This window comes from Elephas maximus, chromosome 1 (assembly GCF_024166365.1).
Source record: "Elephas maximus indicus isolate mEleMax1 chromosome 1, mEleMax1 primary haplotype, whole genome shotgun sequence".
In the NCBI taxonomy this organism is placed as follows: domain Eukaryota; kingdom Metazoa; phylum Chordata; class Mammalia; order Proboscidea; family Elephantidae; genus Elephas; species Elephas maximus.
Window position 1 is genome coordinate 200,542,167 of NC_064819.1, and position 27,980 is coordinate 200,570,146.

Below are 27,980 nucleotides of genomic sequence, written 5' to 3' on the forward strand. Positions count from 1 at the left end.
CAAGAAGCTCCCTCCTCACCAGTATCATTTTCTGTCTTATATTCTAGTCTAATCCCTGTTTAAAGAGTTGGCTTTGGGAATGGTTCCAGTCTTGGGGTAACAGAAGGTCTGGGGACCGTGACCTCTGGGCTCCCTTTAGTCTCAGTCAGACCATTAAGTCTGGGTCTTTTTATGAGAATTTGAGGCCTGCATCCGACTGCTCTCCTGCTCCCTTAGGGGTTCTCTGTTGTGTTCCCTGTCAGGGCAGTCATCGGTTGTAGCCGGGCACCATCTAGCTCTTCTGGTCTCAGACTTACGTAGTCTCTGGTTTATGTGGCCTTTTCTGTCTCTTGGGCTCATATTAACCTTGTGTCTTTGGTGTTCTTCATTCTCCCTTGTTCCAGGTGGGTTAAGATCAATTGATACATCCTAGATGGCCGCTTGCTAGCTTTTAAGACCCCAGATGCCACTCACCAAAGTGGGATGCAGAATGTTTTTTTTAATACATTTTTTTTTTAATGCCAATTGACCTAGATGTCCCCTGAAACCATGGTCCCCAGACCCCTACCCTGCTACTCTAGCCTTCGAAGCATTCGGTTGTATTCAGGGAACTTTCTTTGCTTTTTTTCCCACCTACTCACATAAACAAGCATTTTTAAGTGCTTACTGAGTGTTGAGCACCCTACAAGGTATGGAATGTTCAGAGGCACATAAGGCAAACATGGACCTTACAAGACAGAGTGTTCAGAACCATCTTCTCAAGGAGGATGTTCATTCCAAACTCTAACAGCTGTGAAAGAAACAGGCATGGGGCGTGAGGGGTGAAAAGAGGCCAAGAACAGGAACAGCATATCTGCATCAAGATAGTGAGAGATATAGTAATTTATTTATTCATTTTCAATTCTAAATGATTCCCTAACACTTTGCCCTGGTGTTTTGAATGAAAGGGAAATATATTTATCTGTGTTTTGTTATAAGAAATTGATACAAATAGTCAGACTTGAGCATTATGCTTTTTTTAAATAATTTTTATTGTGCTTTAAGTGAAAGTTTACAAATCACGTCAGTCTGTCATATATAAGCTTATATACACCTTATACCATACTCCCACTTACTCTCCCCCTAATGAGTCAGCCCACTCCCTCCTTCCAGTCTCTCCTTTCGTGACGATTTTGCCAGTTTCTAACCCTCTTTTCCCTCCCATCTCCCCTCCAGACAGGAGATGCCAACACAGTCTCAAGTGTCCACCTGATACAAGTAGCTCACTCTTCATCAGCATCTCTCTCCAATCCATTGTCCAGTCCCTTCCATGTCTGATGAGTTGTCTTCAGGAATGGTTCCTGTCCTGGGCCAACAGAAGGTTTGGGGACCATGACCGCTGGGATTCCTCTAGTCTCAGACAGACCGTTAAGTCTGGTCTTTTTATGAGAATTTGGGGTCTGCATCCCACTGTTCTCCTGCTCCTTCAGGGGTTCTCTGTTGTGCTCCCTGTCAGGGCAGTCATCAATTGTGGCTGGGCACCATCTAGTTCTTCTGGTCTCAGGATGATATAAGTCTCTAGTTCATGTGACCCTTTCTGTCTCTTGGGCTCATAGTTATCATGTGACCTTGGTGTTCTTCGTTCTCCTTTGATCCAGGTGGGTTGAGACCAATTCATGCATCTTAGATGGCCGCTTGTTAGCATTTAAGACCCCAGACATCACACTTCAAAGTGGGACACAGAATGTTTTCATAATACAATTTATTTTGCCAATTGACTTAGAAGTCCCCTTAAGCCATAGTCTCCAAATCCCTGTCCTTGCTCCGATGACCTTCGAATCATTCAGTTTATCCTGGAAACTTCTTTGCTTTTGGTCCAGTCCAGTTGAGCTGACCTTCCCTGTATTGAGTATTGTCCTTCCCTTCACCTAAAGTAGTTCTTATCTACTAACTAGTCAGTAAATAACTCTCTCCCACCCTCCCTCCCTCCCCCTCTCTTAACCACAAAAGTATGTGTTCTCAGTTTATACTATTTCTCAAGATCTTATAATAGTGGTCTTATACAATATTTGTCCTTTTGCCTCTGACTAGTTTCACTCAGCATAATGCCTTCTAGGTTCCTCCATGTTATGAAATGTTTCACAGATTCATCACTGTTCTTTATCGATGCGTAGTATTCCATTGTGTGAATATACCACAATTTATTTAACCATTCATCCGTTGATGACACCCTGGTTGCTTCCAGCTTTTTGCTGTTGTAAAAAGAGCTGCAATGAACATGAGTGTGCATATATCTGTTCATGTAAAGGCTCTTATTTCTCTAGGGTATATTCCGAGGAGTGAGATTTCTGGGTTGTATGGTAGTTCTATTTCTAACTGTTTAAGATAACGCCAGATATATTTCCAAAGTGGTTGTACCATTTTACATTCCCACCAGCAGTGTATAAGAGTTCCAATCTCTCCGCAGCCTCTCCAACATTTATTATTTTGTGTTTTTTGGATTAATGCCAGCCTTGTTGGAGTGAGATGGAATCTCATCGTAGTTTTAATTTGCATTTCTCTAATGGCTAATGATTGAGAGCATTTTCTCATGTATCTGTTAGCTGCCTGAATATCTTCTTTAGTGAAGTGCATGTTCATATCCTTTGCCCACTTTTTGATTGGGTTGTTTGTCTTTTTGTGGTTGAGTTTTAACAGAATCATATAGATTTTAAAGATCAGGCGCTGGTCGGAGATGTCATAGCTGAAAATTCTTTCCCAATCTATAGGTGGTCTTTTTACTCTTTTGGTGAAGTCTTTAGATGAGCATAGGCGTTTGATTTTTAGGAGCTCCCAGTTATCTGGTTTCTCTTCATCATTTTCGGTAATGTTTTGTATTCTGTTTATGCCTTGTATTAGGGCTCCTAACATTGTCCCTATTTTTTCTCCCATGATCTTTATTGTTTTAGTCTTTATGTTTAGGTCTTTGATCCACTTGGAGTCAGTTTTTGTGCATGGTGTGAGGTATGGTTCCTGTTTCATTTTTTTGCAAATGAATATCCAGTTATGCCAGCACCGTTTGTTAAAAAGACTATCTTTTCCGCAATTAACTGACACTGGTCCTTTGTCAAATATCAGCTGCTCATATGTGGATGGATTTATATCTGGGTTCTCAGTTCTGTTCCATTGGTCTATGTGCCTGTTGTTGTACCAGTACCAGGCTATTTTGACTGCTGTGGCTGTATAATATGTTCTAAAATCAGGTAGAGTGAGGCCTCCCAATTTCTTCTTCTTTTTCAGTAATGCTTTAGTTATCCGAGGCTTTTTTCCCTTCCATATGAAGTTGGTGATTTGTTTCTCCATCACAATAAAAAATGTCATTGGAATTTGGATTGGAAGGGCATTGTATGTATAGATGGCTTTTGGTAGTATAGACATTTTTACTATGTTAAGTCTTCCTATCCATGAGCAAGGTATGTTTTTCCACTTAAGTAGGTCCTTTTTAGTTTCTTGCAGTAGTGCTTTGTAGTTTTCTTTGCATAGGTCTTTTACATCTTTGGTAAAATTTATTCCTAACTATTTTATTTTCTTGGGGGTTACTGTGAATGGTATTGATTTGGTGATTTCCTCTTCAGTGTTCTTTTCATTGATGTAGAGGAATCCAAGTGATTTTTGTATGTTTATCTTATAACCTGAGACTCTGCCAAACTCTTCTATTAGTTTCAGTAGTTTTCTGGAGGATTCCTTAGGGTTTTCTGTGTATAAGATCATGTTATCTGCAAAAAGAGATAATTTTACTTCCTCCTTGCCAATCCGGATGCCCTTTATTTCTTTATTTAGCCTAATTGCTCCGGCTAGGCCCTCTAGCACAACGTTGAATAAGAGCGGTGATAAAGGGCATCCTTGTCTGGTTCCCGTTCTCAAGGGAAGTGCTTTCAGGCTCTCTCCACTTAGAGTGATGTTGGCTGTTGGCTTTGTATAGATGCCCTTTGTTATGTTGAGGAATTTTCCTTCAATTCCTATTTTGCTGAAAGTTTTTTTTATCATAAATGGGTGTTGGACTTTGTCAAATGGCTTTTTTGCATCAATTGATAAGATCATGTGGTTTTTGTCTTTTGTTTTATTTATATGGTGGATTACATTAATGGTTTTTCTAATATTAAACCAGCCTTGCATACCTGGTATAAATCCCACTTGGTCGTGGTGGATTATTTTTTTGATATGTTGTTGAATTCTATTGGCTAGAATTTTGTTGAGGATTTTTGCATCTATGTTCATGAGGGATATAGGTCTGTAATATTCCTTTTTTGTGGTGTCTTTACCTGGTTTTGGTATCAGGGAAATGGTGGCTTCATAGAACGAGTTAGGCAGTGTTCCGTCATTTTCTATGCTTTGAAATACCTTTAGTAGTAGTGGTGTTACCTCTTCTCTGAAAGTTTGGTAGAACTCTGCAGTGAAGCCGTCCGGGCCAGGGCTTTTTTTTGTTGGAAGTTTTTTGATTACCTTTTCAATCTCTTTTTTTGTTATGGGTCTATTTAGTTGTTCTACTTCTGATTGTGTTAGTTTAGCTAGGTAGTGTTTTTCCAGGAATTCATCCATTTCTTCTAGGTTTGCAAATTTGTTACAGTACAATTTTTTGTAATAATCTGATATGATTCTTTTAATTTCAGTTGGGTCTGTTGTGATATGGCCCATCTCGTTTCTTATTCTGGTTATTTGTTTCCTTTCCTGTATTTCTTTAGTCAGTCTGGCCAATGGTTTATCAATTCTGTTAATTTTTTCAAAGAACCAGCTTTTGGCTTTGTTAATTCTTTCAATTGTTTTTCTGTTCTCTAATTCATTTGGTTCAGCTCTAATTTTTATTATTTGTTTTCTTCTGGTGCCTGATGGATTCTTTTGTTGCTCACGTTCTATTTGGTCAAGTTGTAGGGACAGTTCTCTGATTTGGGCTCTTTCTTCTTTTTGTTTGTGTGCATTTATGGATATAAATTGACCTCTGAGCACTGCTTTTGCTGTGTCCCAGAGGTTTTGATAGGAAGTGTTTTCATTCTCGTTGCATTCTATGAATTTCTTTATTCCCTCCTTAATGTCTTCTATAACACAGTCTTTTTTGAGCAGGGTATTGTTCAGTTTCCAAGTATTTGATTTCTTTTCCCTAATTTTTCTGTTATTGATTTCCACTTTTATGGCCTTTTGCTCTGAGAAGGTGCTTTGCAATATTTTGATGTTTTAGATTCTGCAAAGGTTTGTTTTATGATCTAATATGTGATCTATTCTAGAGAATGTTCCATGTGCACTAGAAAAAAAAGTATACTCTGCAGCTGTTGGGTGGAGTGTTCTGTGTAAGTCTATGAGGTCAAGTTGGTTGATTGTAGCAATTAGGTCTTCCGTGTCTCTATTGAGCTTCTTATTGGAAGTCCTGTCCTTCTCCGAAAGTGGTGTGTTGAAGTCTCCTACTATAATTGTGGAGGTGTCTATCTCACTTTTCAGTTCTGTTAAAGTTTGTTTTATGTATCTTGCAGCCCTGTCATTGGGTGCATAAATATTTAATATGGTTATATCTTCCTGGTCTATTGTCTCTTTAATCATTATGTAGTGTCCTTCTTTATCCTTTGTGGTGGATTTAACTTTAAAGTCTATTTTGTCAGAAATTAATATTGCTACTCCTGCTCTTTTTTGCTTGTTGTTTGCTTGATATATTTTTTTCCATCCTTTGAGTTTTAGGTCGTTTGTGTCTCTAAGTCTAAGGTGCGTCTCTTATAGGCAGCATATAGACGGATTATGTTTCTTTATCCAGTCTGAGACTCTCTGTCTCTTTATTGGTGCATTTAGTCCATCTACATTCAGCGTAATTATAGATAAGTATGTGTTTAGTGCTGTCATTTTGATGCCTTTTTGTGTGTGTTGTTGACAATTTCATTTTTCCACTTACTTTTTTGTGCTGAGACGTTTTTCTTTGTAAATTGTGTGTTCCTCATTTTCATAGTATTTGACTTTATGTTTGCTGAGTCATTATGTTTTTCTTGGTTTTTATTTTGAGTTATGGAGTTGTTATACCTCTTTGTGGTTACCTTAATATTTACCCCTACTTTTCTAAGTAAAAACCTAACTTGTATTGTCCTATATCACCTTGTTTCCCTCTATATATGGCAGTTCTATACCTCCTGTATTTAGTCCCTCTTTTTGATTATTGTGATCTTTTACATATTGACTTCAATGATTCCCTGTTTTGAGCATTTTTTTCTTTTTAAAATTAATCTAATTTGTTTTTGTGATTTCCCTATTTGAGTTGATATCAGGATGTTCTGTTCCGTGACCTTGTGTTGTGCTGGTATCTGATATTATTGGTTTTCTAACCAAACAATTTCCTTTAGTATTTCTCGTAGCTTTGGTTTGGTTTTTGCAAATTCTCTAAGCTTGTGTTTATCTGTAAATGTTTTAATTTATTTTAGAGAGTTTTGCTGGATATATGATCCTTGGCTGGCAGTTTTTCTCCTTCAGTGTTCTATATATGTCATCCCATTGTCTTCTTGAGTGCATGGTTTCTGCTGAGTAGTCTGAACTTATTCTTATTGATTCTCCTTTGTAGGAGACCTTTCTTTTATCCCTGGCTGCTTTTAAAATTTTCTCTTTATCTTTGGTTTTGGCAAGTTTGATGATAATATGTCTTGGTGATTTTCTTTTTGGATCAATCTTAAATGGGGTTCGATGAGCATCTTGGATAGCTATCCTTTTGTCTTTCATGATGTCAGGGAAGTTTTTTGCCAACAGATCTTCAACTATTCTCTCTGTATTTTCTGTTATGCCTCCCTATTCTGGGACTCCAATCACACGCAAGTTATTCTTCTTGATAGAGTCCCACATGATTCTTATGGTTTCTTCATTTTTTTAAATTCTTTTATCTGATTTTTCTTCAACTATATTGGTGTCAATTCTCTGGTCCTCCGGATCCCCCACCCTGCATTCCAATTGCTTAAGTCTGCTCCTCTGACTTCCTATTGAGTTGTCTAATTCTGTAATTTCACTGTTAATCTTTTGGATTTCTGAATGCTGTCTCTCTATGGATTCTTGCAGCTTATTAATTTTTCCAGTATGTTCTTGAATAATCTTTGTGAGTTCTTCAACTGCTTTATCAGTGTGTTCCTTGGCTTTTTCTGTAGACTGCCTTATTTCATTTCCGAGGTCATCCTTGATGTCTTGAAGCATTCTGTAAATTAGTTTTTTATATTCTGTATCTGGCAATTCCAGGATTGTATCTTCATTTGGGAAAGATTTTGATTCTTTAGTTTGGGGAGTTGTAGAAGCAATCATGGTCTGCTTCTTTATGTGGTTTGATATCGACTCTTGTCTCTGAGCCATCTCTAAGATATTGTAGTGATTTATTCTATATTTGCTCACTGAGTCTTATCTTGTTTTGTTTTCTTTCAATATACGTAGATGGGCTGCTAGATTGTGCTGTCTTGATTGTTGTAGCCCTTGAATCACTTATGTCCTATTACCAGCTGGTTTGGGCTGTTACCAGGTATATAAGCCTTAGAGTCCTTTCACTATTCTTGAGTAGAATCTGATTTTGGGTCACCAAGTGTGTGGTGTAGACTGTGACCTCTCCACCTAGAGAGGTAGCGATGATAGTTGTGTGCACCAGATTCTAGTAGCAGCAGGGGTTCACACTCCAGGGGGGGCAGGATGCTGACAGGCTTTCCCCAAGTTCCAGTGAGGTAGGTGTGTCTCTATTCCTAAAGCACTTTGGTGGGTGGGCTCTGCAGGTGTACCTCAGGCCCCCAATGCAAGTACCTCTACAGATTGGTAGGTGTCACCCTCCTTATACCCCTAAGGCAGGAGGCTAGGTGGTCTGGGGGGAGCTTCAGCCCTCAGTTCCCTGTTGTGGGTTAGTGAGGGCTCTGTTGAATACGCAGAGATATCAGACCTGGGAAACTTGTCTTTCCAGTAATCTGCTAAAACAGTTACAGTCATATCCCTATCAGAATTTCCTTTGCATTATAATAGCCACCTTGTTCCCTGTAGGGATGAAAGCCCAAGACTGTGGATCACATATGTTTGGCTGGAGCTGGTTCTGTGTTTTTAATCCAATTAGGGAAGGATTTTTGGTCCCTGGATTTTTTGTAGCTGCTTCTCTCAGGCCAGGAGAATGGGTTAGGAAAAGACAAAAAAAAATTAAAAAGAAAAACCCCAGCGGACTTCACTCTCTGGCTCTGGAAATTCCAACATTAATGAAACCACCTGGGAAGGGGAGGGGAGGGTTCAGATAAATAGGAGAGAGTAGCACCCCGCAATATAGACAAAGTTACTTATCTTGCTTGGGATGACTGTTTTATCTGAGGTTCCCGAGGGGCGCGTCGACTGTATGCACTGGCTGGGTAGAGATTGCCCCCAAGGGTCGGGCCCGCGTCCCGTGCTTGCACTGTCTCAGAAGCCGTGGTCAGTTCCTCCGCTCCCAGTCCAAAGCCCAGCACCAAGGTTCCCTGGCTCGGACGCCACACTCCAGGCTGCAAAACCAGTCACTGCCTCCCGGTGACTTCTCTTCCTGTCAGCTGCATTGCTGCGCTGCCTGCGTGCCCTGGCTGGGCTTCCCCTGAGGTCACTTCTGGGGGCTAGGGCTGCGTCCCGTGTTTGTGCTGTCTCAGGATTCCGTGCTCAGCTCCACTACACCCAGTCCAAAGCCCAGCGCCAAGGTTTTCTGACTGGAATGCTGGCTCCAGGCTCTGAAAACAGTCGCTGCTTCCCCGTGGTTGTCCGTTCTCAGTCTCTGTCACTCAGGTCAACTCTTTAGATCTGTGTTTGATGGTCAGGGTTCATAGATTGTCATGTATGTGATTGATTCACTTGTTTTTCCGAGTCTTTGTTGCAAGAGGGATCCGTGGTAGCTTCTACCTAGTCAGCCATCTTGGCCCTGCTGCATTATGTTTTTTTAAGAGCTATCTATACAGGATCAAATTGATTAACAGCAACTTGAAAGATTAGATAGGCACCTTAGAGGACAGTGAATTTATGTTACTGGGAGAGGAACAACTCAGAAACGTGCATGTACTTGTAGAAACTGTTTTTTAAAAAAAAAGTGTGAGGGTAGATATTAAATAAAGATATTTCCAGACAAAAAAAGAAATCAATACAAATGAAAATTAAGACAAAGTCTGAAAAATCTTCAAATAAAAATGTTTTAACCGACAAACCTTTTTTAGATCACACGGTCCTTATAAAAATTTAAACAATACACTTATGAAAAGTAAACATTCTCTAATTCTTTTTCTCCTAATGCATTATTTTACAAAAACACATGGCTTTTTATAAATAATTTTATCTTATCGTTGTTGAGAATATGCACAACAGAACATACACCAACTCAACAATTTCTTCATGTACATTTCTGTGACATTGACTACATTCTTCAAGTTGTGCAACCACTCTCATCCTCTTTTTCCAAAGCATTCCTCCTCAATTAATATAAACTCACCTGCTCCTAAGTTTCCTACCTAATCTTTTGAGTTTTGATAAGAAATCTTTGAGTCCTGACAATCGAATTGTCAATTTGATCCCATACAGATAGATCTTGAAAGAGCACGACAGTCAAGGCAGACATTCTTTACTAGTTAAGCTAAACTATTGTTTGGTTTCAAGAAGACTTCAGGGGATATTTTTGGTTTAGTGTTTAAAGATTATCTCAGGGCAATAGTTTTGGGGGTTCATCCAGCCTCAATGGCTCCAGATAGTCTGGATTCCATGGGACTTTGAAATTCTGTTCTGCATTTTCTCCCTTTTGATCTACATGTTGCTTTTTTAATGTAAAAATATATCATGTTTTGTTATGTACAGATCAGATATTTTTAAGTCTTAATCAACCTCCTACAGAGGATTTTCTTTCTCAAAATTATTTAATCTTCATTGAACAAAGGATCTGTTTATAATAACTGTTTATTTTCATAAATATGACCCTTTCTTCCACTGCCACTATTTTCACGTTCTGCCGTTTACAGTAAAGCAATAGGATAAATTGTATAGGTTATCAGTGAAACTTGATTTGAGATCTAGTAACAAAATATCTTCTACTTGATATGATCAGACTACAGATTGTTCCTACCTATGTACCATTATTCACAAAAATAATGTGTGCCTTTTACATTTGTTTGCCAACCTCTCCTTACCTCCAACGAGGTATTTTCGTAAGTACACTATCCTAATTTTTCTACAGCAACTTGTAAAAAAGAAAAAAAAACTGTCATAGTGGTGCTTACAAAAATGCTTCCTGGATGGAGGGAGCAGTTGGCAAACAAACGTAGAAGGCACACATTATTTGCATAAAAATCCGGTAAATTGAGTAGATAATGTTTGTTTTTTGATTCAGGGATGGATCAGACTTCTTGTGACAAGTTGGAATATATGACAGATTATTTTTCCCAAATAAACTTCTACATGTATGAAGGGTCTGCACCTCGTATCAGGTCTGGTAATATACCTCAAGACTTCTATAGCTGTAAGTATGAAGATTCCCATATGAAATGCGTGGTGAAACTGAAAGTGAATAGCAATAGCACCCTGATTTTGTGAGGATGCAATGGGTTTCAGGCCTTCCTTCTGACCTCTTGGGACAAAAACAAACCAGAAGTTCCATGTTTAGGAATAATCTGTGAAGTCTATGGTAATATCCAATATTGTTAGGTTAAAGTGTATTCTACTGTGTTCTTAAAGCCCAAATCATTTTTGCTTAAGATGATCTTTTGTTTAATTTTACCAGATCATAATCATTAATAAATGTATGTGTCAAATACGGAAACGCTGGTGGCGTAGTGGTTAAGTGCTATGGCTGCTAACCAAAGGGTCGGCAGTTCAAATCCACCAGGCGCTCCTTGGAAACTCTGTGGGGCAATTCTACTCTGTCCTATAGGGTTGCTCTGAGTCAGAATCGATTCGACGGCACTGAGTTTGGTTTGGTTTTGGTTTTGTTGTCAAATTCATTGAGTTGTTCACATATATATTTGTATCACTTATAATGTGATTTATTTATTTTCCTTTCAAACAGTTAACTCTGAAGGAATTGTTAAGAACCTCAGTGTAAGTATACAGTCTCCTCAATATATTTATTTAATTTAATGCAAAGGTCTTAACAATTTGGGTTTCAAGTTACAAATTAGAGAAATTTTTATTCCATTTTTCTGAATTCAAGCCACTGGTAATTAATTTTTTAAAATCCTCCATCAACATTATTTTAAATGTGAATCATCAGTTGCTTTCACCTGTGTTGTTTTCGTTTTGGGACTGACACCAAGACAGGAAGTTAGTTTGGGGTAACGATGGCACTGATTCCTAGCTTTTGCTGAGCTAGCAGGTGTCCCGTTCAACAAGGCTGTTCTCATGAGCTTCAGGCAGTCAACTTAGCTTTTCATTTTTTGTGTGACTTAATATCACAAAATGGTGAATCACAGGCACACAGATCTTTTTGTACAGATCAAAAAAAATCATCTTCTTACTCCCTAAGTACAGTTGTAACTGCTTTTGATTGGTTCCCACATTCTGGTTTGTAAGTAAATGACCAGGACAAAGTTCAGATAGGTTAAAGCAATATTTTTCAAAGCAGGTTCATTACTGCTAGAGAGACCTGAAGTGTTCTTATGTGGTCATTTTAAAAACTATATATTAGAAGTATATTCACAAATATGTGTCAATTACATGGAGTTTATGGGTTTATTATTGCTTGGAATGAGCTAAATTTAAGTGAAAGTGGTATATAATGAGTAAAAACTGTGAGGATGGAATGTGAAGAATGAAAGATAAGGAAACACTGGGTAAAGAATGGTTAATATAATGTGGAACCTGCTGCAAGCTTGAAGCACCAGTGACCATTAGAACAGAAATCCTTTACAATGTTAATAACTCCTTTTTTTCCTACACCTTCTAATACCATGATCTTGAGAGTAAACATGATAAACAATCTTAGCCCCTAATGGTGATGCATATACATGCAGTGTGCTCATGTTCCTGGAATTTCAAATATCTGAAGCCTGTTGATGAGGACGGGCAAATCCCTAACAATCCTAGTGGTGCAAAAGAATTGGGTACCTCGGGATTTGGAAATCCATTACGTGGTATCGGAAACCCTGGTGGCTAGTGGTTAAGTGCTACGGCTGCTAACCAAGGGGTTGGCAGTTCAAATCTGCCAGGCGCTCCTTGGAAACTCTATGGGGCAGTTCTACTCTATCCTATAGGGTCACTATGAGTCGGAATCAACTCGACGGCACTGGGTTTGGTTTTTTTTGGGGGGGGGGAGTTTATGTGGTATCACAGATATGGGCTGAATCTGGCATTACAGAGGTTCAAGAATTGGACTACCATTTCACAGGGTAGTCCGTTATCCCTGGGAAAATATTTTGTGTGGTGGTGCAGTACTGCCATTCTGTGGGCCTATATTGAGCTTATATTGGACAAACATGAACTGGTAACCCTGATGTTTCACAACATTCTGGCTGCGTGAGAGACATCAGCATAAATTTTGTTTTTAGAGAAAATGGCCAAAATCTTAACTCTGGTGTCCTCATCCCAAACTGTGAAATGCAAGTGTTAACCCCATACTTCTTTAAAGGTTGGCAATGTCCCGCCAATTTTCTCTAGGTTTACTCTGGCTACATTCTGACTCAGAAGGTGTAAGTAGTCAAATTATCTGTGGTTCTTAGGGGCACGTTCTAGTCCCTCTCACCTTAGGAGAAAGCGCATACTCAGCAGCTACCATCACGTGCCTGCCTGGAAGTTAGTAAAAATGTTGGCTTAAGAAATAAGCAATGATGAATTAAAAATTAGAAAAATAAGAAGCCTGAAAAAGACAGGAAGACTAAAATGGGGAGGAAAAACACTGACAAAATTATATATGCAATAAATACTCTCTTCTTTATTCTTTCTTTCTATAACTCTCTTTGCTCTCCCATTTTCTTTTTAAATTGTGTTTTATTCAATTTCATAGTTTCTCTTATTTTTTCTTATATAAATTGAGCATGAAATATTAGTGACACAGACTTGTTAGTATTTATGGGATAATGAGGTTTAAGATAAATGAGAAAAATGAGGAAATAAGTTATTTCCCCATATTCTTACCTTTATGTTTATTTATTTTTTCTTTTTCTTCAAAAAGGTCAGAAGGGAGAAAAAAGTTTCTTTGTAGTCCTATTTCTCATTTACTCATTTTTTATGTGAATAGATACCAATGTGATTTGCATTTTTACATTGTTTTAAAAATACACCATCTAATTACAGTAATAACTTTTAAAGAAATATTTCACCCCAATTTGTGTGGAATCCAGGAGACAACTTTTCAAATCTCTTGACTAGATTTGAAAATTAAGCAAATGTAGGCTATCTAAAAGACAAATTGAGTCAATTGGGAAGGAATTCTTGGATTAATTAAACTGATTTTTAAAAATATTTACCTATATCTACTATTCTGGTATATAGTTTTCATATATAACTTAGACTTAAAAATGGTAATGCCACTCCAAATCTAGGCTTATTGCTTATACATAGTCTCTGTCAAAGGAGGGAAGATTTGTGGTTTAAAATATATATACAAGAATAAAACTTAAAATTATCAAACATCAAATCATAATTTAAATCAGATTTTTATTTGTAACATAAAAATTGTAACAATATACTGTAATTAGGGAACGTGACCATATTGGTAACAGGTTGAACATTCCTATTTTACTAACTGGCTTAAATCCCCTTACTTTTAAGAAGTGTCTAGTAAATAGTCAAAGGAGTCCTGGGTGGCACAGTGGTTAAGTGCTCGGCTGCTAACCAAAAGGTCAGCAGTTTGAACCCACCAGCCGCTCCGAGGGAGTAAGATGTGGCAGTCTGCCTTCCTACAGATTACAGCCCTGGAAACCCTATGGGACAGTTCTACTCTGCCCTATAGGCTTGCTAAGAGTTAGAAACGACTCAGCTGCACACAACAGTAACCGTTTTAGAAGATGAAATTATTGGATTGATTTGCAATTTTATGTTTCACAAAGAAATAATGACTTGTTTTTCAGTGCCGAAAATCTGACCAGCATTTCAAACCATATTTGACTCCTGATTTACCAAAACGACTGCACTATGCCAAAAATGTCAGAATTGACAAAGTTCATCTTATGATGGATCAGCAGTGGCTGGGTGTGAGGTTTGTGTGTCTATTTATCTCACTATGTTTTTAACGACTATCTTTCATTATAAATTTACTTAACCTCATCCTGTGATTAGGTTCACAGAATTTTTCCTGATCATTGACATTTGCTTGAACTTTTACATGCTACCTAGCACTTCCATATTTGAAATAATTGCTATTAGGTTGTTGACTGTAGTATCCTAATCCTCAGCGTATAAATGAGAGCAAGGGAGAAGTCAGAGACCCTTCCTGCTATTATCAGCACATTCCCAACCCTGCTGTGGTCTCTTTTTCGGCAGTAGACAGGATAAAGATGACTTCAGTTATTTTCCAGGCTACTAATGAGTCAGTAGATGGCTCTTTAAAATCTTTGGCATTTTTGTGATTTTGAAAAGGAGCACTCTTAGGGCTCTAACGCCAAGCTAACCAATTAGTTGTATCATTTATTTTTTCCTAAATATAATTGTAATTCACGTTGATCATTGAGCAGTTGCAAAATTTAAGTGTGTTTAGAGAAAAAAAAAATCAGAATCGCTCCATCCTGAAACAGCCAATTGATTCAACAAAATTTTATTGAATACTTGCTGCATTTGTGCTGGGCCCTGTTGTAGGCATTTGAGGTACTGACATGGTTCCTGCTCTCATGGAGGACACTCCATGCCCTCTAGTGGAGGACGCTGACAATACAACAGTAAAAGCAAATAAATATGCACTTCCGGATAGTTAAATCGAGCCCTGGTAGCCCGGTGTTTAAATGCTCAGCTGCTGACTGAAACGTCGGCAGTTTCAACCCACCAGCTGCTCCATGGGAGAAGATGTGGCAGTCTTTGGAAACCCTATGGGGCAGTTCTACTCTGTCCTATAGGGGCACTGTGAGTAGGGATTGACTCAATGGCAATGGATTTTATTTATTTCATCTTGGTAGTTAAATTAATGTTTTCTATTTTTGGATTTCATTCCAGTATTTTCTGACGTGTACATGATCATATTGAGTATAAGGAGCCCTGGTGGCACAGTGGTTAAGCGTTCAGCTGCTAACCCAAAGGCGGGTGGTTTGAACCTACCAGCCGCTCCACAGTAGAAAGATATGATATGGCAGTCTGCTTCCATAAAGATTTTCAGGCTTGGAAATTCTATGAGGCAGTTTTACTCTGTCCTTTAGGGTCGCTATGTGTTGAAATCAACAGGATGGCAATGAGTTTTGTTTTACATGATCATATTGAGTATAGTTTTCTGGCTTCCCTTATTTGTATGCTGTGTAATTATACCAGGAGGATGGCCAATTCCATGACTCCTGGGTAATAATTGGAATAGAGAAGTGACTGAAAGATATGTTTGACAAAAAAAGAGGAAAAGAAGGTAAGAGCGCTGAGCTCCAATACAAGTGGATGAGGAACGGGGGAGTTGGCAGAGCCTGTTTTATGAGATAACCTGTAAACCAGGGCTTTGAACCAGTTCATTCCAGTTTGACCACCTGCTGAGAATTTGCAATTCCACCCCAGATACACTGCATCGATCTATATTTTAACAAGATCCCCAGGTGATTCTTAATTTCCAGGGGGTGGAAATGGACTGAACTGGTTTAAAGCCATATAAACCCAAACAGTGGGCTCTTAGACAGAGAATGTGCAGTTTCCCACTGGATCACTAGATGGCACTGTGCTCTCTGCTTGGATTTGGGGCTTCAAAGTTCTTTGTAGATCAATAGGTTGTACTGTGGCTTAAGACAACATTCTCTAAAAAAAAGACTATTTCTCTAAAATATGTGAATAAAATAAAACTTTACTACTATTAGGTACACAATATTGTTACTAATTTATGTATGTTATGCATACGTAAGTATATGTCCAAATGGGGATGTTTTTCAAATATTTACTGTTAGGAGTATGAGATCAAAGAAGTTAGAAGGCCACTGTGACCCACAGGTCATGTTGTCAGATGGAATGTGCTTGTCCATCCAACAACATGACCTGTGGGTCATGGAATGAGAGCTTAGTTGTCAGAGTGCCTTAAATTAGGAACTTTTTATGTTTTTAACAACTAGCAGTGAGGTGAAATAGGGTTCGAGGCTTGGCCCCCCCACTAACTAGTTATGCGAAGTTCTATAACAAAAGATTAGCCTAGTTTTATTATTCTCTTGCCAGTAGCACATGCAGTAAACTCATTTATATCAAAGGAAACTTTGAATACATGTGTAACTGTGTAACCGGGGCAGCTCAGGAATCTGACCTAATCCTGGGTTCACTCTATCTCTAATTTTAAAATTCTATCTATTTTCTAAGTTACGGTGTATAACTAGATGACTAGACTAGATCACCTTTTCAAAATGATAGCTAATTTCATAATTTAGTGTAATATATTTCCATATCATCATCACCCTTATTTGCCTAAGATGTGCTAGATTTTACTAATTTAAGGGAAAAGGAACACTTATGACACAAAGTTTAAACGCTGAGCTGCTGAAGAAAGATTGGCCTTTTGAACCTACCCAGTGGAATAAATCAACTACATCTGTGGAATAAATCAACTACATCTGTGGAAAGAGATGATGAAAAGCTCAATATCATCAGTCAGAACAAGGCCAGAGGCCAACTGTGGAACAGAACATCAATTGCTCATATGTAGGTTCAAGCTGAAACTGAAGAAAATTAGAACAAATCCGCAAGAGCCAAGATACAACTTTAAGCATACCCCACCTAAATTTAGAGACCATTTCAAGAAGAGATGTGTTGAACACTGACTGAAGACCAGACTAGTTGTGGAATGACATCAAGGACATCAACCTTGAAGAAAGCACGAGGTCATTAAAAAGACAGGAAAGAAAGAAAAGATCAAAATGGACATCAGAAGAAAGTCTGAAATGTGCTCTTGAACGCTGAGCAGCTAAAGCTAAAGGAAGAAATGATGAAGTAAAAGAGCTGAACGGAAGATTTCAAAGGGCAGCTTGAGAAAACAAAGTATTATAAGGACATGTGCAAAGACCTGGAGGTAGAAAATCAAAAGGGAAGGACACGCTCAGCATTTCCCGAGCTGAAAGAACTGGAGAAAAAATTCAAGCCTCAAATTACAATAGTGAACAATGCAATAAACGCAGGAAGTAAATGCAGGTAGCATTAAAAGAAGTTGGAAGGAATATACAGACTCACTATACCAAAAAAAAAATGACATTGAACCATTTCAGGGGGTGGCATTTGATCAGGAATCAATGGTGCTAAGGAAGAAGTCCAAGCTGCTCTGAAGGCACTGCCAAAAAACAAGGCTCCAGGAACTGTCAGAATACCAGCTGAGATATTTCAACAAACGGATGCAGCACTGAAAGTGCCTACTCGTCTGTGCTAGGAAATTTGGAAGACAGCTATCTGGCCAACTGACTGGAAGAGATCCATATTTATGCCTATTCCCAAGAAAGGTAATCTAACCAAATATGGAAATTATCAAACAATATCATAAATATCACGTGCATGTAAAATTTTGCTGAAGATCATTTCAAAGGCGCCTGCAGCAGTATATCGACAGAGAACTGCCAGAAATTCAACCCGGATTCAGAGAGGACGTGGAACAAGGGATATCGTTGCTGATTTTAGATGGTTCCTGGCTAAAATCAGAAAATACTAGAAAGGTGTTTACTTGTGTTTTATTGACTATACAAAGGCATCTAACTGTGTGGATCATAACAAATTATGGGTAGCATTGCAAAGAATGCTAATTCACGAACACTTAATTCTGCTACTGAGGAACCTGTACATAGATCAAGAGGCAGTCGTTTGAACAGAACAAGTGGACACTGTGTGGTTTAAAGTCAGGATAAGTGTGTGTCAGGGTTGTATCCTTTCATCATACTTATTCAATCTGTATGCTGAACAAATAACCCAAGAAGCTAGATTATATTAAGAAGAATGGGACATCAGGACTGGAGGAAGACTCATTAATAACCTGCCATTTGCAGATGACACAACCTTGCTTGCTGAAAGTCAAGAGGGCTTGAAGCACTTAGTGATGAAGATCAAGGACCACAGCCTTCAATATAGATTATACCTCAACATAAAGAAAACAAAAATCCTCACAACTGAAACAATAAGCAGCATCATGATAAACGGAGAAAAGATTGAAGTTGTCATGGTTTTCATTTTACTTGGATCCACAATCAACAGCCATGGAAGCAGCAGTCAAGAAACCAAAAGATGCATTGCATTGGGCAAATCTGCTGCAAAGGACCTCTTTAAAGTGTTGAAAAACAAAGATGTCGACTTGAATAATAAGGGGCGCCTGACCCAAACCATGGTGTTTTCAATTGCGTCATATGCACGCAAAAGCTGGATGAAGAATAAGGAAGACTGAAGAATTGATACCTTTGAATTGTGGTGTTGGCAAAGAATATTGAATATACCATGGACTGTCAAAAGAATGAACAAATCCGTCTTGGAAAAAGTACAACTAGAATGCTCCTTAGAAGCAAGGATGGTGAGACTACGTCTCACATACTTTTGGACGTGTTATCAGGACAGCTCAGTCCCTGGAGAAGTACATCATGCTTGGTAAAGAGAAGGGCCAGCAAAAAGAGGAGACCCTCAACAAAATGAACTGACACAGTGGCTGAAACAATGGGCTCAAGCATAACAATGACTGCGAGAATGGCACAGGACCCGGCAGTGTTTCGTTCTGTTGAACATAGGGTCGCTGTGAGCTGGAACTGACTTGAGGGCACCTAACAACAACAATAATGGTTCTGCAGGAGAAAGACTTGGCAATCTGCTCCTGTAAAAACTACAGCCTAGAAAACCCTATGGGGCACCTCTACTCTGTCACATGTGGTTGCTGTGAGTCAGAAACTGATGGCACCTAACAACAATTATTTGAAATTATTGTCAAAATATTGTTAAAGTGCTCTTTTAGAGAACATAAAAAGGTTTTTATTTTAGAATAGCAACGGACAAATGAGTCCCAGTGTAGTGCAATGCTTTTCTCTTAGATGGCCTTTCTGGCCCTGGGTTTGTAATTCTCCCAAAATGATTGGTTTTGTTGCAGTCTTGCAAGTGATAGGTCTATTTATTGGCTACATAAGAAGCTTACAGGAATTGGTCAGTTTACTAGCCACAAAAGTGACTTGTAATACAGTCAATAGGATTGAGTGGATTTCCGTCCTCCTAGGGGATTGATTGGTTTACAGTCCTGCTGGGAGGACCATGTATTGTGATTGACAGGGAGTTTTCCTATATTAGTGGCTAATCTTAAGAATTTTTTGGGTGACCTCATGATCATCAAGAGCCTAGAATGGAGGGAGACCTTTGGGCCTGGGATCCACTTGGACCTGGGGTGTCTGCACTGAGAACATTCTACACACAAATAAAAGAGCTGTAATACAGGTCACGGGCTGTAATGCTGGAAACCAAGAGAGACAGTGGGCTGGTGGGCCACAGACAGAAGCTGTGCATCTCAGGGGCAGCAGGAGCTGGGCAGGCCCCCTGGGCAGCAGGGTGGGATAGGAGCTGAGGAGGCCCTCAGGGCATCACTGCAGAGGGAGCAGTGCACGCGCCTCTGGCAACACAGTCGGAGCCCCAAGTATCCCGGACAGTGTGGGGGGTGCCAGAGACAGAGGCACCAGTGCTGTGAACACAGCATCTGACTTGAACCGCTGTGAGCCTGCTGAGTGACATATGTATGAACATGGGTAATTTGGGGGAAGGGTTAGCTGGGGTTCTCTTTTTGAGACATAAGCAGGTTTCTCTTCCATAATGTGAGCTTTCTGTGTGGGGGGGTGGGTGGGCAGGAATCGTTTGCTGAAGTAATTTTTTCCTATTGTTTACCTAAAATTTTGTAAATAATAAAAACGCCTTTCACTTTGCCAACACTGTGTGTTTCAGGTGTACGGCTTGAACATACTGAATGAGTGTAGCACCATGGGGTGGGTGAAGTCCTCATTCCTAGTAGTCTTGTTCCTGCTTAGAAGCCTGAGGCACAGCCCGTCTGCATGTGCGATGCAGACACCCAGGCACCTCACTAAGAATTAGACAACTATCTCCGCCCTTCACCCTGGTAGGAAAGAAGACAATAGGTGTGATAATTGTGTCACTAGAGCCAAGTACAAGGTTCAAGGAAGCAAGAAGGATGATTACACTTGCCAGGTGTAAATGTCAGGGAATGTCAGAGAATGCTCCCTGGTAGGGATGATTCCTGATTTGGGGTTTGACAACTCAAGATGGGTTAGGCTAACTGCTGCTCGACAGCAGGTCCACCCCATGCAGTTGTGCAGTTCGTGCACTGTACAGAGGTACCCAGCCAAGAAGGTGAGTGGGAGCTGAAATCTAGCCCTTGTTCAGCTCACCAAGCCCTGACAGGGCCCATGTTTGCTGGAGCAATGGGATTCCTTTCTCTGCTGGAAGGCAATCATATGCTTGCCAAGCCTTGGGCACTGCCAGGCTATGTCCTTCCAGAGATTCTTCTTTCTCTAATTGTTCTGCCCGGAAGGGGCAGGGGGAGAGTGCCTTTTTAAAGCCACAGCAGCCATGGATACACATGGGAAGGGTAGAAGGAAGAAGCGGGTTTCCAGAACTAGATTCCAGCAATTGCTTGAACAACCATATCTATTATCACTAAGGAAAGTGCTTTTACCCTGAAGCAAGTCAGAGACCATTGCTAAATGGTAACTATGAAGTGGCTGGAGGTGAATCACTATGAATTGGAATCAACCTGATGGAAAACAGGTTTTTTTTTTTTTTTGGTTTGGAAGTGAACAAAGCAAGATTTGTATTTCAGAGAGCTCCCTCTAGCTGCTATGTGGAGGGGGATAGCCAGAATAAGAATAAGAAGGGAGGCCAATTAGAAAAATGTGTAGCGATCCAGTCCTCAGCAATATGACAGCTCCAGCGGAAGCTGTGGTGCTGTGAGAGTGGTGAGACGTTAACACTAGACTACGTATGTGGTGTATCATTAGCAAAGTATGTATGGTAGTCTATGACTCAGCTTTTCCAGAATACCCAGTGCTGTTGAGTCGATTCCAACTCATAGCGACCCTATAGTCCTGGTTTATAATGTTCCATCCCATTTACTCATTAGGATATGTGTTTCCATTTCATCACTGATGAGTTGTGCTCTATAGGATTAGATGGGTGTGTGTGTGTATGTGTGTGTGTGTTGTGAGGGAAGATTCTGTAGACAGAATGACCAATTAGAAAACTTGTTTAGGTGAGAAGTAATGAGGATCTGGTTTAGAACGGTGATAGTAGAAGAGGAAAGCCAAAAACCAGACCAAACCTATTGCCATCAAGTCAGTTCTGACCCATAGCAACCCTAAAGGACAGAGCAGAGCTGCCCCATAAGGTTTCCAAGGAGTGGCTGGTGGACTCGAGCTGCCGACCTTTTGGTCAGCAGCCATAGCTCTTAAGCACAACACCACCAGTGTTTCCAAGTAGAAGAGGAAATGAAGGGACAAATGGGAAAGCTAGTACAGAGAAGGAATTGATAGAACTTGGCAAATGGTTGGGTATCAGGAGAAGTCTTGTTCTTCTCCTGTCCAAGTCATTAACCAAATGTAGGAGGGAACCCCAGCCTTGATTTCAGGTTCATTAATTAAATGTCGAAAAGATAATAGAGAATTTGTTCCAAATAATTTCATATAGTAGTTGGAAGCTGAGCTATACTTTGACAGATAAGATCAACTCCTCCTTCCTGAATACCAGTTTCCATTTTTCCATAGGTAATTTCCAGAGCCCAATTAATGGTTGGAAAGCATAGACATGTGCAATTAGAGGAGTGAATTTCTAAAGTATCCATTTGGAAAGCAAAGAAAAATACAAACTTTTTAAACAATATTTTTATTTACTTCTGAATGAAGTCTTGTTATTTATTATAGTTTTTTGTCCTTTTCATTGTTGTTGGAAATGAGATATTTATCATAGTTTTTTTAATTAAGCTGGGTTAGGAATTGGAAATACAAAAAAATAGAATTTTCTGAAAATAGAATAAATAAAGGATCACTTTTAGAAAATGTTACCAAGGATTTGGTCCAAAAGACCTTTCATCTACAAATGCTCTAGTTCCCACGTAGAAATTAAAAATTATCCCCAATCAAATAGTTTCAGTAAACTTACCAGTACCAGTTGCCATAGAGAAGATTCCAATGCTTGGTGACCCCATGTGTGTCAAGCATTTTCAATGGCCGACTTTTTGAAAGTAGAACACCAAGCCTTTCTTCCCAGGTGGGCTCGAACCGCCAGCTTTTTGGTTAGCAGCTGAGCACGGTAACTGCTTACACCACTCAGGGACTCCCCAGTAATCTACACAAGAAAAATAAAAGCTTTTTAAAATAAGTTTTGGCTAGTGCCAACAACTTTATTGGAATAAACTAAGATAAGGACATGAACTAGCCTCTTTAGGGTAATCAAATTTATAGCCCTTAATAAAGTAGGACTCTTCTTATCTTCACCATTCCAGGTAATTTTGTTAGCATCTCTTTTCTTCCCTCTTTTGGGTAGACTGAGTATGGCCTGCTCAGAATTGTGATTTCTTTGTATTTTTTATTTAAGCTGAGTAAGAGTCAGTTACATATTTTTTTAACAGTAATTTTTTAGACACTGAATGAAAGCCCTGCTTTCAGTTGAGCCTACAATATGGAAAAAAAAAAAAAATATATATATATATATAAAAATATTGGGTGTGTGTTTATGTGTGTGTGTATTTGCCCAGAGAGAGAAAACAAATGAGAAAAACCTATTTAAGACAGTCTTTAGAAATAGATGTCTTTTGTTCCCTTCAGAGACCAAATTATAACGTTCAGTTGCTTTTAAAAATCTAGGTTTATTATTATTTTTTCCAAGTATAAAAATTAGCTGTGTGTAAAACTGCTAACATTGCTCAATTCAATGATTAAAATCCAATAAAATATGCAAAAGACAAATTCATTAAATAGTAGTAGACAAGTAATATACAAGGGAGAGAGCCTATGGGAGAAAATCTCAAAAGTTAAAATTTACAGAGTATACTGACTTCTCCTTACTGAGTGTTCAACTTGTCTTGAGTATTCTTTAATTGTACTTTTATATTATTTCTGTAAATTCCTCCACTGTAAAATAAAAATTAATTATTTTCAGTGCCAAAGATGTATTTATAAAGTACTGAAATGCTTAATGTAACATTAGTCAAGCTGTTCTTAATCATTCAGCCTTTGATGTATAAAGGTACAGTGAGCTTGATGTTTTTTGGCCATGGCTTTTTAATTGTTCTTTTGTCAATATCTAAAAGTCAAAAGGCTTTTGAATTCTATTTCTAGACCTTAAAATACTCTCCTCCACCATTCTGTTTGTTCCTCTGTGGTTATCCATTTTAACATGGGAATAGATATATTCATGCTGCTTTTGACAGAAAAAAAAAATTACTTATACAAAAGCAGAAGCTACATAAACATCCATTAAAGCTGAGTTTACACAAAGGTCTACATCAGTAGACTGATCAGTGTGTCATCACATTATTTCTTTTTAGGAGTAAAGCATTTACATCCTGTGGAGGAGGCAATCACGGTTACGACAACGAGTTTAAGAGCATGGAGGTGAGTCACTGCATTTTTTGAACAAATATTTGTTGTGCATCTATTTTGTGATAGATGCTGTTTAAGACTCTTGAATCTCTTCACATTTGTGAAGAAAACAAAGATGCCTGGCCCATGAACTTCTCATTCTAAAAAAAAACTTTTCATTCTAACAGAGGAATATAGGTCATAAGCATAATAAACAAATATATGCTATAGCATATTAGGTGATAAGTGCAATGGGGAAAATAAAGAAAAAAGTATAGCAGGGTAAGGGGGAACTGGGAGTGTTTCAGGGAAGCATGGAAACAGGATGCAGTTTTAAAAGGGTGGAAGGTAGACCTCATTGAGAAGATACATTTGAGCAGAGACTTGAAGGAGGTGACGGAATTAACCTTTGGAATATCCCAGGAGCAAACATCTCAGGCAGAAGAAGCAGCCAGGGCAAAAGGCCTGAAATGGGAATGTGCCTAATTGGAAGGGAATGTGCCTAATTGGAAGGACATTAGACTGGGGATGTGGCTGATTTGGGGGGAAAGAGTGCAGGTTCAGTTGGGCATATTAAGTTTCAAATATCTGCTAGACCTGAAAGTAGAGATGTTGAATTGGCAATTACAGAGAGAGTCTGCCCTGAAGATTTAAAAAAAAAAAAAAAACTAAGTTTTAGGCATATAAATGATTTAAAAAGATATGCAACTACATAAGATCTCAAGGGACTGAGCATAGATAGAGAAGATGACAAAGTACTGAGCCCTCGGACAGTTCTATTTTAAGAATTTGGGGGCGAAAATGATTTATTAGCAAAAAATACCTAGAAGTAGCCACCAGTAAGGGAGGAAGAAAACCACAGACATGTAGTATCCTGGGAAGAAAGTGTATGGATAAGTCCACCGTAACATGCAGCTGGTAGGTCCTTCATAGTTTAAGCTTTATGATTTTTGCAACCCGATTGTCTTATCTAAATCCCTAGAGACAGAGATTTTCTATTAAGTAGGGCACTTTTTTTTTAGGGCACTATATGATAATTGAGTTAATTACTGCAAGAGTTATGCCTCGAATTCTTTCCTGGTTATCTTGAGGGGGGGGATACATATATATACATATATATATATACACATATGTGTATATATATACACATACACACACACACACACCACTGTTACCAGAAAAGAATTGCTTTTCTAGGTTTGACACTTTTCTTCTAGTCATTTACAATCCAGAACAGTTAGATTTGTTATAAATAATGTAACTAAGTTAACGTTAATGAAATATACAGCAAAATATTTAGGTCTCTTTATCCTAAAAGTAAAGGGGAGATGCATTTTAGAAATAAATGGCTTAGGAAGTAGTGAAAAATTTGATGCTTAGAAACTTTAACATTTTTGCCATGTATGAACATATTTGAGCAATCACATGAAAGAATATATGATGTCATCTGTTGAATTTCTAATATATATGTTGTACAAACATTGTGAAATTGTACTGCTGTTGGCTGTCCACAGTTGCTTCTATTCTATTCTGTTGACATATGAAGTGATATGGAAGCGGGCGAGACAGGAGAAGTAAACACCACACAATATTGGCTATATTTGGTTAGGGTTAGTAATACATCACAGGAGATGATTTAAAAATAATTTTCATCTTCTAAAAAGAAATCCTCACAGAGGCCTAAACTACAAATAGAATTGTTATGGAAGGAAACTGTGTCTCTTCCAATGTCTGTTTTTGTGTTTGATTGGTGTCTACTAACAGTATGTATATTAACAACTAGGCTATCTTTCTGGCACATGGACCCAGTTTTAAAGAGAAGACTGAAGTTGAACCATTTGAAAATATTGAAGTCTATAACCTAATGTGTGGTGAGTATATTTCTGTAAATTCACTAGCAAATGATGGCTATGGTTTTAATAATATGTATTTATTTTGGAAACGGCGATAAATTGATCCCAGAGGCAGTGTGCTCTGCATTAAGAAGACAAAGTAGAAAAAATGAAGAAGAATTATTTATAACTTTCAGTAATTGATAAACATTAGCTCTCAGGAGACCCAGCTTTCCCATTAATTAGGTACTATATGATAATTTAATTATAATAAAACTGGGTCAGTAAAATGCGACTTCAAACTTTTCAAAGCAGGAGAAACACAAGCTAAACACACAAGTTTTCTCCTGTAATTATAAAGAAGACTTCCGGCATAAAAGGGTGGTGAGAAAGTCTATTTGGACATACTTTTTGTTATATCCAGTGTTAGAAAGATTAGAGTTTTAGAACAATCTAACTTATGTGCTTGCCTCAGACTATTGTGTTAACAATTCGTTTACCTAGGCAAAGTAACCAGTAAGTGGCAATTCCACCTTTTTAGCTTTAGGAATTTCGATATAAATATGTTCAAATTATCTCTTTTAATCTCACCACTGGCTTGTAGTGATTGACTGTGACTTAGAGACCAAAAAATAGGAATATAAAAATACCCTGTTGCAGTAATAACTTAAATTCTTAGTTCCCAGGGTGGTCAGGGCTGCTGGCTCTTGGAGAGGAGGGTTAGAAGGAATTAGATAGGATTAAGCCTAGAGAAACCTATTTGGTGGTACTAAGTAGGAGCCACTTAAAAAATTATGTTTGTAAAATGTTTTTCTGTCTTGTTTTTATAGAAGAAAATTAGAAAAAATTCTCTAGATGATAAGCAAAATTTACTAGTTTAATATTTTTAAAGTATTTCTGTCCTTAAAGAATTTTCATATAACTAATTAAACATACTACAAGTAAGATTGGAAATCATTTAAGTTCTTTAAACTTGTTTTTACTAAGGGCATAGTTTTTTTATACAAGAAAAAGAAACAAAGCAACTATTGAAGCAGTGATTCTTCCCTTTGGTGGAACAGAAACAGTTCCTGAGAACGTCTTCAGGGACTGTTCCTGTTCTCTAGTGAGACTAGGTGTTGGAAACTCTAGAGGAAAAAAAGTCAGTAAACCAAATGTTATATGCAGCACACCATTGCATTAAAGCAGAATTTAATAAAGGAAGTAAAAGAGTAGGTATTTGCTGTAACCACGGGTGATGGGGAACCAGTAACAGAAGTATTTTGAGAACAAGTTGCCACTTTCCACAGGAAACAAAAGAAAAAAATGACTTTTTAAAAGTGAGATAATAATTAACAGAAGGTACACTTTATTTTTCCAAATATGTACTGTCCATCCCAGAAAAGAACCAGACCTTAATATCTGCAAACAACTGAAACAAAATACTGATACTTGAAGGTGGCAACTGACAACAATAAATTTTTGTTTTAAAAGCTCGAGGGTCATTTCATTAAAAGATTTGCTATGAAGGAGCCCTGGTGGCACAACAGTTAAGCACTCAGCCGCTAACTTGAAGGTTGGAGGTTCAAATCTGCCTGGCTGCTCCCTGGGAGAAAGACCTGGTAATTTGCTCCCATAAAGGTTATATCCTAGAAAACTCTGAGGCAGTTCTGTTCTGTCACATGGGGTTACTATGAGTCAGAATCAACTCAACAGCAAAAAAAACCATATAAACACACTAAAAATAAAAAAGTTGCTATGGTGACTGTTAAAAAAAAATGTTTTTTTCAGATTTAAAAGTACTTTAAACTTATTTTTAAAACAGATCTTCTACACATTCAACCAGCACCAAACAATGGTACCCACGGTAGTTTAAACCATCTTCTGAAGGCACCTTTTTATAAGCCATCCCACCCAGAGGAAGTGTCAAAGTCTTCTGTTTGCAGATTTACTAATCTGCTGCCCACAGATTCTCTAGACTGCTCATGCTCTGAGCTACAAAACGTAAGTAATAACTACATGCATCCATAAGAATGTAAAGGGGCAAGCTAGTCTACAACAAGGGTGGTTGATAACCAGGGTAGTGGACAGACAGGTTTATGTCCTGGATCAGATCTTTACTATGTGTGTGATTTCTCTGAACCTTATCTGTAAATGAGAGACTATAATGCATACATTATAAGATTAAGTGTGAGAATGTGCTTTGTAAACTGAAAAGCATATGTAGAAATTTATTTTAATTAACAGTAGAATTAATTAACAATTCAATTATTTAAAAACAGTAGAAACTTTGATCTAGCTTTCCCTCATAGACCATTCCTCTTTTTTTTTAATTGTGTTTTAGATGAAAGTTTACAGAGCAAATTAGTTTCTCATTAAAAAATGTGTACACAAATTGTTTCATGACATTGGTTGCAATCCCCACAATGTATCAACACTCTCCGCCTTTCTACCCTGGGTTCCCCATTTAAACCATTCCTCTTACAGCTTAAGAATCAGATGGTCATGGTTGCTTATTTAGAACAGAATGAGCTGGGAGGGTGTAGTGAGGGTGTATCTCATAAAATAGGGATCTGGC

General features: G+C 38.3%; 1 protein-coding gene across 2 annotated transcripts in view; it reads left to right on the forward strand.

Annotated features, from left to right (window-relative positions):
* Positions 1-27,980, forward strand: part of ENPP3 (ectonucleotide pyrophosphatase/phosphodiesterase 3) — a 112,321-nt gene that overhangs the window by 38,724 nt on the left and 45,617 nt on the right. For both annotated transcript variants that reach the window (XM_049900798.1, XM_049900808.1), the window contains exons 13-18: positions 10,298-10,426; positions 10,973-11,004; positions 13,971-14,098; positions 23,558-23,624; positions 25,375-25,462; positions 27,228-27,406. In XM_049900798.1, coding sequence (XP_049756755.1) covers positions 10,298-10,426; positions 10,973-11,004; positions 13,971-14,098; positions 23,558-23,624; positions 25,375-25,462; positions 27,228-27,406 — 623 coding nt within the window. The remainder of the gene's footprint in view (positions 1-10,297; positions 10,427-10,972; positions 11,005-13,970; positions 14,099-23,557; positions 23,625-25,374; positions 25,463-27,227; positions 27,407-27,980) is intronic.